The sequence below is a fragment of the Oncorhynchus gorbuscha genome, linkage group LG16 (genome assembly GCF_021184085.1).
Source record: "Oncorhynchus gorbuscha isolate QuinsamMale2020 ecotype Even-year linkage group LG16, OgorEven_v1.0, whole genome shotgun sequence".
Classification (NCBI taxonomy): domain Eukaryota; kingdom Metazoa; phylum Chordata; class Actinopteri; order Salmoniformes; family Salmonidae; genus Oncorhynchus; species Oncorhynchus gorbuscha.
The window spans coordinates 51,776,476-51,790,268 of record NC_060188.1 but is presented as its reverse complement, the minus strand read 5'-3'; the positions used below and the strand labels follow the sequence as shown (position 1 = coordinate 51,790,268).

The 13,793-nt window shown below is 42.9% G+C and overlaps 1 protein-coding gene across 1 annotated transcript in view; it reads left to right on the top strand.

The window, feature by feature from the left end:
• Positions 1 to 1,031: 1,031 nt before the first annotated feature.
• The window catches only part of LOC123999087 (rabankyrin-5-like), a 44,295-nt gene continuing 31,533 nt past the window's right edge, over positions 1,032 to 13,793 (top strand). Inside the window, exons 1-6 of the mRNA XM_046304471.1 lie at positions 1,032 to 1,162; positions 3,850 to 4,066; positions 4,383 to 4,501; positions 4,802 to 4,937; positions 5,212 to 5,335; positions 11,743 to 11,892. Of these exons, the coding sequence (XP_046160427.1) occupies positions 1,153 to 1,162; positions 3,850 to 4,066; positions 4,383 to 4,501; positions 4,802 to 4,937; positions 5,212 to 5,335; positions 11,743 to 11,892 (756 nt within the window). The 5' untranslated portion in view covers positions 1,032 to 1,152. The remainder of the gene's footprint in view (positions 1,163 to 3,849; positions 4,067 to 4,382; positions 4,502 to 4,801; positions 4,938 to 5,211; positions 5,336 to 11,742; positions 11,893 to 13,793) is intronic.

The following is a 13,793-nucleotide window of genomic DNA, read 5'->3' as shown; positions in this document are numbered from 1 at the left end:
CAGCAAGGAAGAAGCCACTGCTCCAAAACTGCCATAAAAAAGCCAGACTACGGTTTGCAACTGCATATGGGGAAAAATATTGTACTTTTTGGAGAAATGGCCTCTGACAAAAATATAACAAAAATATAACTGTTTGGCCACAATGACCATTGTTATGTTTGGAGGAAAAAGGGAGAGGCTTGCAAGTCGAAGAACACCATCCCAAACGTACAGGGGTGACACGGGGGTGGCAGCATCATGTGGTGGGGGTGCTTTGCTGCAGGATGGACTGGTGTACTTCACAAACTCGATGGCATCATGAGGAAAGAAAGTGATATGAATATATTGAAGCAACATCTCAAGACATCAGTCAGGAAGCTAAAGCTGGTTTGCAAATGGGTCTTCCAAAATGACCCCAAGCATACTTCCAAAGTTGTTGCAAAATGGCTTAAGGACAACAAAGTCAAGGTATTGGAGTGGCCATCACAAAGCCCTGACCTCAATCCTATAGAACATTTGCGGGCAGAACTGAAAAAGTGTGTGCGAGCAAGAAGGCCTTCAAACCTGAACAGTTACACCAGCTCTGTCATGAGGAATGAGACTAAATTCACCCAACTTATTGTGGGAAGCTTGTGGAAGGCTACCTGAAACGTTTGACCCAAGTTAAGTAATTTAAAGGCAATGCTAACAAACACTAATTGAGTGTATGTAAACTTCTGACCCACTGGGAATGTGCTAAAATAAATAAAATATGAAATAAATAATTATCTCTACTATTATTCTGACATTTCACATTCTTAAAATAAAGTGGTGATCCTAACTGACTTATGACGGGGAATTTTTACTTGGATTAAATGTCAGGAATTGAGTTTAAATGTATTTGGCTAAGGTGTATGTAAACTTCCGACTTCAACCTTAAATGCATGAATAGGGAGGAAGTAACCGGCCTCACAGTCTACTACAGTAGGTGGCGGTGTGGGCAACTCACTGTTAATTTCCTCCAATATATATTTTATGAAGAAGTTATTGAGCTAGAATTTGGTGTCCCATCCAACTTTCGGATCTTTAATATCCACCCGCACAGTAGGTGGCGGTATTCACATATTCTTGTTGCGATCGTAATTATACCAAAGAAGAATAAAAGGCTAGCGAACCAAAAGCAACAGAACCAACATGGCAGAAGGTATCTGTATTTTTACGCCCTTTCGTTATTAGCTAGCTAGATGCGAATTAAATGTATTACAGGAGTAGCTGAATGTCTATACGATATTAGATTTAATGGGGATTTGCAGTGTTTAACAAAGATAAACGACTCTCTTTTTCTTGTGCATTTAGCGGCTAATTTTTATTTGCAGCTAGCTAGGGGTCGTAACTAGTTACTACAGTCACAAAGTTGTACACCCCGCCCATTTCTACAATGTATCTTCTTAACATGCTATTTGAAATTGAACCTTAACCACACTGCTAACCAAAACCTTAAATTAAGACCCAAATGCTAAGTTTATGTTTCATGAATTGTTACGATATAACCAATTATAACATAGTACTTGTGCTATCTAGTGGAAACCCTAGCTAGCTGGTAAGGTGTGTGGTGTGATTTGGGCGAAGAAAGCATCTTGCCAGCAATACTTGTGAAGCTAGACACTAAGTCGCGGAGTGTTTGAACACAATTAACTGGATTGGTATATCTAAAGAAAGCCGAATTTGCTATGGGAAGTGATTATACACTTCCTACGTTAGTTTTTCGTCAATATTGTAGTTAAAACTAACGTTAACTGTACAACTCGACCCCCACAAAGAGTACATTTATGTCGAGAATAACGTTAATGTAGCTAGCTAGTTGGTTACTTAACTTGAGTTGCTCAATTTGGTGTTGCATTATTGAACGGTTTTCTTTTTATTGTAGCTAGTGAGCTAAAATTATAGCTGCCTCTATTGTATGAGTGTGGGATAGATGGCAATTAACGTTAATCTCGACTGAAGATAAATGTAACTCGAGTCGCCAACAAATTTACCCGGTTTGACACAGTACAGTGAAAATATTTTGAATAATGTGACTTCCGCCAGTTTTATTTTTTTGCTCATTCAATTGTGTGGCAGCCTTCTCGAAGAGTGCATGCATATACAGTAGGTCTACAGTACATGCTAACTAACTACTCCGTGTCAATTATAACGCTACACCAGCAGGTGTTTGTGTAGCTCTAGCACGTCATGGAGTTGAGTAAACTCAGCTAGTGTTTGTGCTGCCTAAAACTTGCATGGATTGATTTGGTTAAGTATTTCCCGTTTGTCATCCTAAACCAGCCAATATTTTTTTATGAGCAAACGTTAGATTGCATAAGCTTGTCACTCACTTGTAGTCCCAAGTGATGTGTACAGTTGGATAAGGCTGTAGTTTTATTGCCCCTAAAAAGTTTATTCTAATGATGCCTGTAAGTGCTGAGTTGAAGGTAACAAGCTTAAGACATCCTCTCTTTTCAAAATGAATGGAATCTTATGAATGAAGTGTGACAGGTATGAGTGGCACTTGGGCATGCATTTAGATTGTGACTCTGAACAGTTTTTTTGTTCAACAGCTCAGACTATCTTACTTATTACATCAGTGAACCTTTCCTGTGGTCGTTGATCAGTTGGTACCGCCTTACCCATGACTATAGCCAGCAAGCTAGTGTTAGCCTTACACTCTGACTCGAGGGAGGGCAAAGTTATGTGCCGCCTCAGCATTCTGTCGCCACTCAAATTTATGGAGAAAGGGGAAGTAAAGTGCAATGCTGGACTGAGTGGGCTCAGATGTGTACTAAACCCTAATGTGAAACATCCATAGCCTATATCCAGACAGGAAGCTGCCTTGCAAAATACTAGGTCTTCTTTAAACAATACAACCTCAATTAGGGATACTTTGGCAAGAGAAAATAACCATGTATCCATCAATTTTTTTAAGTGAGTAATGTGAGTAACCATATAAAGTGAGTAACCAGATAAATAAAATAAATCACAACCGCTATGATGGAAACAGGAAGTTTTGGTACACGTTTTATAAATGCTGACAGATCATTTGTTCGTTTGACATGGTGGGTTATATTTTTGTGTCTGTAAAATGTATTATGGGAGAAATGGTGACGGAAACTCTTTTATGCACAAATATTTATATAATAACCATCATATTGAATTATTAGGCTACAGATGAAATAAGTGATGATGAACTTCACATGGTGGTGAAAGTGCACGGTATTAACTTGACGCTCCTTTCAAATAAATGTTGAGGATCTTATTCTGGTAACTTGATGATCGACGCTTGACTGCCGCATGACAAATACAAATATTCTCCATAATTTCATTATGTCGGCTAACCTACCTGCAGAGCCTACCCACACTGTATCTGTGAGCTGTTAGCTAGAGCGCACATGCCACTACCAGAGTATGCACACTGCTATTTAACGCAACAGTTTTTGTGACTACTATCGGTAGAGTTTTAAAAAATGTGATGGAAACCCTTTCAACATTAGATTTTTATTCAGTACACTTAAGCAAAAAAAGTACATTTTGTGTACACTATGTCATCACACATTGATTTTTATCCTCAACACGTCAGTTTGTTGGAAACATACCACTTGTGGGAAAATTTGCATATTTGCATATTTGGAATATTCTCATGAAAATCTGTTGCCAATTGGATGGAAACCTAGCTAATGAGACTTTCTTTAATGTGCTGTTTGGTTGTATAACAATTCCTATTTGTCTTAATTTCCTTAACTGGCTAATTAAACAACACAAAGCATTGTGAGACAGAATGTGATCAATGCAACCTTGCTTTTAAGCAGCTTTCTTCTTCTCTTCCCCTCCTTTATCTCTTTACTCTCTCTGTGACAGAGGAGGTGGCCAAGCTGCAGAAGCACCTAGGCCTGCTGAGGCAGGAGTATGTGAAGATGCAGCAGAAGCTGGCTGACACAGAGAGGCGCTGTGCCATGCTTGCTGCTCAGGCCTCTGTCCAGGGCTCCACCAAGGCCTCCGTAGCCGGGTCAGAAGACACCTTCATCAGCCGCCTGCTGGAGATCGTGGCCGAGCTCTACCAGCAGGACCAGTACAGGTGAGGGGAGGTGTGTGTGGGGGCATGTAGTTTGTGATGTATGTAGCGACATACTGCCATGGTAACACCCGGTAAGAGGACCTGCTTTATCATTTCTCCTTTGCTTTCTTGAGGTGGAAAGCCAAGAACAAGAAAATAATTGCACTTGATGTGATGTCATTGTTCAAAATCGCATTGATTATACCAAGCCGGTTTTAGATTTCCTGATTCACAGCTATCTACAGAAATCCTGAGAAATTATGCAATACTTAACTAGTTATTTTAGCGATGAACATATTCTTTCTCACTTATGTTGTGTTTGTTTTCATGTTTGTAGTGATCTGAAGGTGACGGTTGGAGGGACGACGCTCAACGCTCACAAGTTTGTCCTGGCTGCTCGCAGTGATACCTGGAGCCTGACTAACCTGGCCTCAACCTCCAAACTGGACCTGTCTGGTGAGATACCCTCCCTGCTGTCACACTCACATCACTATAACCCAGAATGTAATCTCAGTAAACCCAGAAGTAAAATCTCACATTAATTTGGGTTGCTACGCCATGAACTTGCTGCACAAAAAAGAAGTCTCCACCCTCAAGTCTGTTGTGTTCACAGTTTTGGGAAAATTCACCACAAATGTTTCCTTCCAGCATCTGCATTAAAAGCATTTCATTCATAGTGTAGCTTTAGTTCATTGGCGTTATCTTTCATTCCACTCGGGATAGTTAACTCCGTTTCTCCCATGCTGGGTGTTCCAGATGCCAAGCCGGAGGTTGCCATGGCGATGTTGCGCTGGGCATACACAGATGATCTGGAGCTCAGTGAGAACGATGCCTTCCTCATCGACCTGATGAAGCTGGCCAACCGCTTCCAGCTGCAGCTGCTCCGAGAGAGGTAGGCAGGGGCTGAAACACATTGGCTGTGTTTGAGAGCATCAAATTCTGCTTAGTCACTGATCTGTTACCGACTGTCATCTCATTCACACGTGCAAACACTCTGGGGGTTGGAAGTTGTTCTAAAGCCAAATGGTGTTACTGGTGGTTTACTGCCTAAGGGCACATGTGCTCTTTGTGTTTTTCCTGTCTTCTAGGGCAGCTATAAATGCATTTTCCAATATTTCCAATTGACATCAGTGTTCTCAAACATTACTTTTGTTCTCTTGGAACAGGTGTGAGAAAGGGGTGATGTCATCTGTGAATGTGAGGAACTGTATCCGGTTCTACCAGACTGCTGAGGAGCTGGACGCCACAACACTCATGAACTACTGTGGAGAGATTATCGCCAGCCACTGGGTGAGTCTCAAAAATCAAATCAAATGTTATTTGACACATACACATGGTTAGCAGATGTTAATGCGAGTGTAGCGAAATGCTTGTGCTTCTAGTTCCGACAATGCAGTGATAACCAACAAGTAATCTAACTAACAATTCCAAAACTACTGTCTTATACACAGTGTAAGGGGATAAGGAACATGTACATAAGGATATATGAATGAGTGATGGTACAGAGCAGCATACAGTAGATGGTATCGAGTACAGTATATACATATGAGATGAGTGTGTAGACAAAGTAAACAAAGTGGCATAGTTAAAGTGGCTAGTGATACATGTGTTACATAAGGATGCAGTCGATGATGTAGAGTACAGTATATACATATGCATATGAGATGAATAATATAGGGTAAGTAACATTATATAAGGTAGCATTGTTTAAAGTGGCTAGTGATATATTTACATCATTTCCCATCAATTCCCATTATTAAAATGGCTGGAGTTGGGTCAGTGTCAATGACAGTGTGTTGGCAGCAGCCACTCAGTGTTAGTGGTGGCTGTTTAACAGTCTGATGGCCTTGAGATAGAAGCTGTTTTTCAGTCTCTCGGTCCCAGCTTTGATGCACCTGTACTGACCTCGCCTTCTGGATGATAGCGGGGTGAACAGGCAGTGGTTCGGGTGGTTGATGTCCTTGATGATCTTTATGGCCTTCCTGTAACAACGGGTGGTGTAGGTGTCCTGGAGGGCAGGTAGTTTGCCCCCGGTGATGCATTGTGCAGTCCTCACTACCCTCTGGAGAGCCTTACGGTTGAGGGCGGAGCAGTTGCCGTACCAGGCGGTGATACAGCCCGCCAGGATGCTCTCGATTGTGCATCTGTAGAAGTTTGTGAGTGCTTTTGGTGACAAGCCAAATTTCTTCAGCCTCCTGAGGTTGAATAGGCGCTGCTGCGCCTTCTTCACGACGCTGTCCGTGTGAGTGGACCAATTCAGTTTGTCTGTGATGTGTATGCCGAGGAACTTAAAACTAGCTACCCTCTCCACTACTGTTCCATCGATGTGGATAGGGGGGTGTTCCCTCTGCTGTTTCCTGAAGTCCACAATCATCTCCTTAGTTTTGTTGACGTTGAGTGTGAGGTTATTTTCCTGACACCACACTCCGAGGGCCCTCACCTCCTCCCTGTAGGCCGTCTCGTCGTTGTTGGTAATCAAGCCTACCACTGTTGTGTCGTCCGCAAACTTGATGATTGAGTTGGAGGCGTGCGTGGCCACGCAGTCGTGGGTGAACAGGGAGTACAGGAGAGGGCTCAGAACGCACCCTTGTGGGGCCCCCGTGTTGAGGATCAGCGGGGAGGAGATGTTGTTGCCTACCCTCACCACCTGGGGGCGGCCCGTCAGGAAGTCCAGTACCCAGTTGCACAGGGCAGGGTCGAGACCCAGGGTCTCGAGCTTGATGGTGAGTTTGGAGGGTACTATGGTGTTGAATGCCGAGCTGTAGTTGATGAACAGCATTCTCACATAGGTATTCCTCTTGTCCAGGTGGGTTAGGGCAGTGTGCAGTGTGGTTGAGATTGCATCGTCTGTGGACCTATTTGGGCGGTAAGCAAATTGGAGTGGGTCTAGGGTGTCAGGTAGGGTGGAGGTGATATGGTCCTTGACTAGTCTCTCAAAGCACTTCATGATGACGGAAGTGAGTGCTACGGGGCGGTAGTCGTTTAGCTCAGTTACCTTAGCTTTCTTGGGAACAGGAACAATGGTGGCCCTCTTGAAGCATGTGGGAACAGCAGACTGGTATAGGGATTGATTGAATATGTCCGTAAACACACCGGCCAGCTGGTCTGCGCATGCTCTGAGGGCGCGGCTGGGGATGCCGTCTGGGCCTGCAGCCTTGCGAGGGTTAACACGTTTAAATGTCTTACTCACTCGGCTGCAGTGAAGGAGAGTCCGCATGTTTTCGTTGCAGGCCGTGTCAGTGGCACTGTATTGTCCTCAAAGCGGGCAAAAAAGTTATTTAGTCTGCCTGGGAGCAAGACATCCTGGTCCGTGACTGGGCTGGATTTCATCTTGTAGTCCGTGATTGACTGTAGACCCTGCCACATGCCTCTTGTGTCTGAGCCATTGAATTGAGATTCCACTTTGTTTCTGTACTGACGCTTAGCTTGTTTGTTTCTCCACTGTCCAACTGACTGTTAAATGTTCCCCTGACTATCCAACTGTGGACAAGACTGTCTCCGGGTTCATGGGAAAGTCAGGCCTGGGATTGAAGGGGCTTGAATCAATACACAATTAATTTAATCTCTCAGATGACGTCCCGAAGTGCTCGGCCTGATCATGCATCACTATACTGTGATCTCAATTTACAGTGCTATTGATTATCCTCTAGCTCCCATCTGGATGATCTGTTACATACTTAACTCTCCTTAACCTCATCTAAAACTCTGTTTCAAAACACCTTTAAAGGGAAGATTCCAGGATTAGGTTGCTGTTAAACATTCTAATTGGTTTAATCCTTCAAACTAAAAGTTCCAATGTGACATATCACTTGACAATTGTATTTTTGGGAAAACCGTCTATTTTATGTGAATTTGACCAAAGCCACATCGGAAAATAGATTCGAAAAGTGACGTAAAGAGGAGCAATAAGCAGGAGTGACGCAAACCACTATCTACATAAGATGGTAAAGAATGAGTCCTATTGCTTTTGCAAAACTATTTCGGCACATTGAAAAAAGCCAATCTATCATCTGACCCTATCCTCTAATTTCATTATTCTGTATCGGGGGGGATTCTTACACAGCGCACAGGCTTTTAGCATAGACCCTTTTCCACCCCTGTTGGCTTACCCCCTGCTAGCTAACCACTAGCAGCCTGAAAACACATCACTTATTAGCAGTTCAGCACATCAGTGTTTATTGTACTGTTACAGAAAATCAAGATAAACCTTTACCATCATAGTAGACATTAAACATCTATAACCAAACTGGCTAAAACTCTGTAGTTGGCCAATGGTAGCTATTTCTAGCCACATGCCAACCTCAGTGCTACTACTAGCAGTAGTAAATCCAGGGATAATTACTGACACAAACATTGCCTTCCATGATATCCTGCATGTTATATCGGCCAATAATGACCAGGCAGTTCAGCAAAAGTAAAGACGTGAACAATGACATTGATCCGATTGGTATTTGACCATTATTTTCTGCAAAACGTGCAGTATTCTGATGTAGCTAGCTTTCTATCACCAAACACCATGCTGGATCTGTGTGAGTGGGCCAGTTAATTTTGCATGGTCAAGTGCCAAGTCCTTTTTTATCATCTACTAGTAACATGACAACTCTTTGGGCACTTTACAACCTACTTACCCGATTCAGCTTCATCACTGAAGCCACCCTGTTGTGCTGTAACATCATTGGTGTCAGTGGACTTGGATCCTACAGCTTCATGGGGAATCCACTCTTCCACTATTGGAAGCCCTCATAATCATTTGAGCCCAAACATTTTTTTTTCTCTCCCGATTTCATGGTATCCAATTGGTAGTTGGTCTTGTCCCATCGCTGCAACTCCCGTACAGACTTGGGAAAGGCGAAGGTCGAGAGCCCCGCGTCCTCCGAAAGACGGCCCCCGCCAAACCGCACTGCTTCTTGACACAATGCCCACTTAACCCGGAAGCCAGCCGCATCATTGTGTCGGAGGAAAAACCATACAACTGGCGACCATGTCAGCGTGCATGCGCTTGGCCCACCACAGGGGTCGCTAGAGTGCAATGGGACAAGGACATCCCGGCTGGCTCAACCCTCCACTAACTCGGACGACGCTGGGCCAATTGTGCGCCGGCTCATGGGTCTCCCAGTCGCGACCGCCTGCAACACAGCCTGGAATCTAACCAGGATCTGTAGTAACACAGGAAGCCCTGTGAGCCCCAACTATGACTGAAGGGCCAGGGATTCCCATGACCCAGTCTGCCTGAAGTGGTACAACTTTCTTCTCACATTTCGACCAAATGTGCATGCCGGTGAACAGTGTACTGCCGCCACCACCAGGCCTTTCTTCTCTTGAAGTCAAAGCTGCAATGTACAGTCGTGGCCAAAAGTTTTGAGAATGACACAAATATTAATGATCACAGTTTGCCTCAGTTTGTATGATGGCAATTTCCATATACTCCAGAATGTTATGAAGAGTGATCAGATTAATTGCAAAGTCCCTCTTTGCCATGCAAATGAACTGAATCCCCCCAAAAACATTTCCACTGTATTTCAGCCCTGCCACAAAAGGACCAGCTGACATGTCAGTGATTCTCTCGTTAACACAGGTGTGAGTGTTGACGAGGACAAGGTTGAAGATCACTCTGTCATGCTGATTGAGTTCGAATAACAGACTGGAAGCTTCAAAAGGAGGCTGGTGCTTGGAATCATTGTTCTTCCTCTGTCAACCATGGTTACCTGCAATTAAACACGTGCCGTCATCATTGCTTTGCACAAAAGGGCTTCACAGGCAAGCATATTGCAGCCAGTAAGATTGCACCTAAATCAACCATTTATCGGATCATCAAGAACTTCAAGGCGAGCGGTTCAATTGTTGTGAAGAAGGCTTCAGGGCCCCCAAGAATGTCCAGCACTGTCTCCTAAAGTTGATTCAGCAGCGGGATCGGGGCACCACCAGTACAGAGCTTGCTCCGGAATGGCAGCAGGCAGGTGTGAGGGCATCTGCACGCACAGTGAGGCGAAGACTTTTGGAGGATGGCCTGGTGTCAAGAAGGGCCGCAAAGAAGCCACTTCTCTCCAGGAAAAACATCAGGGACAGACTGATATTCTGAAAAAGGTACAGGGATTGGACTGCTGAGGACTGGGGTGAAGTCATTTTCTCTGATGAATCTCCTTTCAGATTGTTTGGGGCATCTGGAAAAAAGCTTGTCCGGAGAAGACAAGGTGAGCGCTACCATCTGTCCTGTGTCATGCCAACAGTAAAGCATCCTGAGACCATTCATGTGTGGGTTTGCTTCTCAGCCAAGGGAGTGGGCTAACTCACAATTTTGCCTAAGCCATGAATAAAGAATGGTACCAACACATTCTCAGAGAGCAACTTCTCCCAACCACCCAGGAACAATTTGGTGACGAGCAATGCCTTTTCCAGCATGATGAAGCACCTTGCCATAAGATAGCTAAGTGGCTTGGGGAACAAAACATCTATTTTGGGTCCATGGCCAGGAAACTCCCCAGACCTTATCCCATTGAGAACTTGTAGTCAATCCTCAAGAGGCGTGTGGACAAACAAAAATCCACAAATTCTGACAAACTCCAAGCATTGATTATGCAAGAATGGACTGCCATCAGTCAGGATGTGGCCCAGAAGTTAATTGACAGCATGCCAGTGCGGATTGCAGAGTTCTCGAAAAAGAAGGGTCAACACTGCAAATATTGACTCTTTGCATCAACTTCATGTAATTGTCAATAAAAGCCTTTGACACTTATCAAATGCTTGTAATTATACTTCAGTATTCCATAGTAATATCTGACAAAATTATCTCAAGACACTAAAGCAGAAAACTTTGTGGAAATTAATATTTGTCATTCTCAACTTTTGGCCACGACTGTATTGTTGGTATGAGTTTTTGATAAATGTAATTCATATTTCGAAAATAGAAGTGTGTAATATTTGTTGTTCATAAACTTTTGCATAAAGAGCATTTAAATAGAATATAATCTATCTACGCTTTTAGATTTTTGGAAATATATCGTGCAACCCTTTTTTTAAATTAAAATCAATCCAGTCAATAATCTAGCAGCCAAGTTGTACTCAAGAGCTGTTGTGTTTTTAAGTTACCCCGATAGCATTATAACACGGCATAAGCAATGGCAAAATGTCGCATTGCAGGAAATTAGCTTTGAAACTGCAATTTCTTCTCCCAGTCCCATGGCAAATGTGTAGAATTGCAGGAAACCTGCTTTAAAACTACTTTTCTCTGCCCATGGCAAAATGTGTTGAACAGAACATTTGCTTTTAAACAGCAACATTGAAATACTGCTGAAAAAAAAAATCGTAGGGGAAACACTGCAACTGGTCATCTGTTCTGTCTCCTTGTGTCCAGTCTGTGGGGTGTATCCCATATATTTGAAGTCCTGAGCCCATAACTGAGTTATATCTCTGCGTGTCAAGAAGCCCATTTTCTTATAACCTCATTAGTCCCGTGCCTAGTGGCCAGATCCCTGTGATTCTCAAGTTTCTGTTAATGACTAGGACCAAGGAAATTACTTGTCATCTTTCTTCAGTTGACTGACTCCTGCTGCTGCTGACTCTGTCTGACTGACTGCGGTGGGTCCTGAAGCCTCAATTTGCTGTTTCATTATACTTATATTACTCTGGTGTAGGCTTTGATTATAGGGTTGGACTTTTTTCATATTTAAAAAAATAAACTCCCATCTTTGTCTCAACAGGATGACCTAAGGAAAGAGGACTTCAGCACTATGAGTGCTCCGCTGCTCTTCAAGATGATCAAGTCTAAAACAGATTTCCCTCTTCACAAAGCCATCAAAGTTGAGAGGGAAGACGTGGTCTTCCTCTACCTCATTGAGATGGACTCGCAGGTGAGAGAGCTTCACATGTTTTCCTCTGAGAAGTAATTTAACTGAAGACCAATATGCTGTTATCTCAGCTGGAGCAGGACCTGTATTAGGGATGGGCGATATGGCCTAAAACTATGACAGACAAATTGAGAAAAAAATATCAAGAAAATCACACTGTAGGATTTTTAATGAATTTCTTTGCAAATTATGGTGGAAAATAAGTATTTGGTCACCTACAAACAAGCAAGATTTCTGGCTCTCACAGACCTGTAACTTCTTCTTTAAGAGTCTCCTCTGTCCTCCACTCGTTACCTGTATTAATGGCACCTGTTTGAACTTGTTATCAGTATAAAAGACACCTGTCCACAACCTCAAACAGTCACACTCCAAACTCCACTATGGCCAAGACCAAAGAGCTGTCAAAGGACACCACAAACAAAATTGTAGACCTGCACCAGGCTGGGAAGACTGAATCTGCAATAGCTAAGCACCTTGGTTTGAAGAAATCAACTGTGGGAGCAATTATTAGGAAATGGAAGACATACAAGACCACTGATAATATCCCTCGATCTGGGGCTCCACGCAAGATCTCACCCCGTGGGGTCAAAATTATCACAAGAACGGTGAGCAAAAATCCCAGAACCATACGGGGCACCTAGTGAATGACCTGCAGAGAGCTGGGACCAAAGTAACGGAGCCTATCATCAGTAACACACTACGCCGCCAGGGACTCAGTTTGCTAGAGAGCATTTGGATGATCCAGAAGAAGATTGGGAGAATGTCATATGGTCAGATGAAACCAAAATATAACTTTTTGGTAAAAACTCAACTTGTTGTGTTTGGAGGACAAAGAATGCTGAATTGCATCCAAAGAACACGATACCTACTGTGAAGCATGGGGGTGGAAACATGCTTTGGGGATATTTTTTTTGCAGAGGGACCAGGACGACTGATCCGTGTAAAGGAAAGAATGAATGGGGCCATGTATTGTGAGATTTTGAGTGAAAACCTCCTTCCATCAGCAAGGGCATTGAAGATGAAATGTGGCTGGGTCTTTCAGCCTGACAATGATCCCAAACACACCGCCCGGGCAACGAAGGAGTGGCTTCGTAAGAAGCATTTCAAAGTCCTGGAGTGGCCTAGCCAGTCTCCAGATCTCAACCCCATAGAAAATCTTTGGAGGGAGTTGAAAGTCCGTGTTGCCCAGCAACAGCCCCAAAACATCACTGCTCTAGAGGAGATCTGCATGGAGGAATGGGCCAAAATACCAGCAACGGTGTGTGAAAAACTTGTGAAGACTTACAGAAAACGTTTGACCTCTGTCATTGCCAACAAAGGGTATATAACAAAGTATTGAGATAAACTTTTGTTATTGACCAAATACTTATTTTCCACCATAATCCTACAATGTGATTTTCTGGATTTTTGTTTCTCATTTTGTACCTATGATGAAAATCACAGGCCTCTCATCTTTTTAAGTGGGAGAACTTGCACAATTGGTGGCCGACTAAATACCTTTTTGCCCCACTGTATGTGTGTATGTATATATATATATATATATATTAAACTATTTTAAACTATTTATTTAAATAAGCTTTGATTCGCAATTTAAAGGTCAATACGCTTTATTTCAAACAGTTAGGGATATTCTAATGAATTTAGGCCTTGTAAAAAAGACAAACATCTAGGCTAAATATAAGACTTAACCATAAGACCCACTAATAATGACATTATTTTATCAAAATAGTTTAACCTGCTTTTTTTCCCAATAGTCACTGATCTGACTTTCAAGTCTGTCTGTGAAAATGCCCTTTTTGTTCAATTTTTTGCCAGAACCATGCATAATGCACATTCACTAAGAATGACCATAAACAATCTCTCATCACAAGCCCACATGCTAGTCATTAGCCAGCTAATCTTTA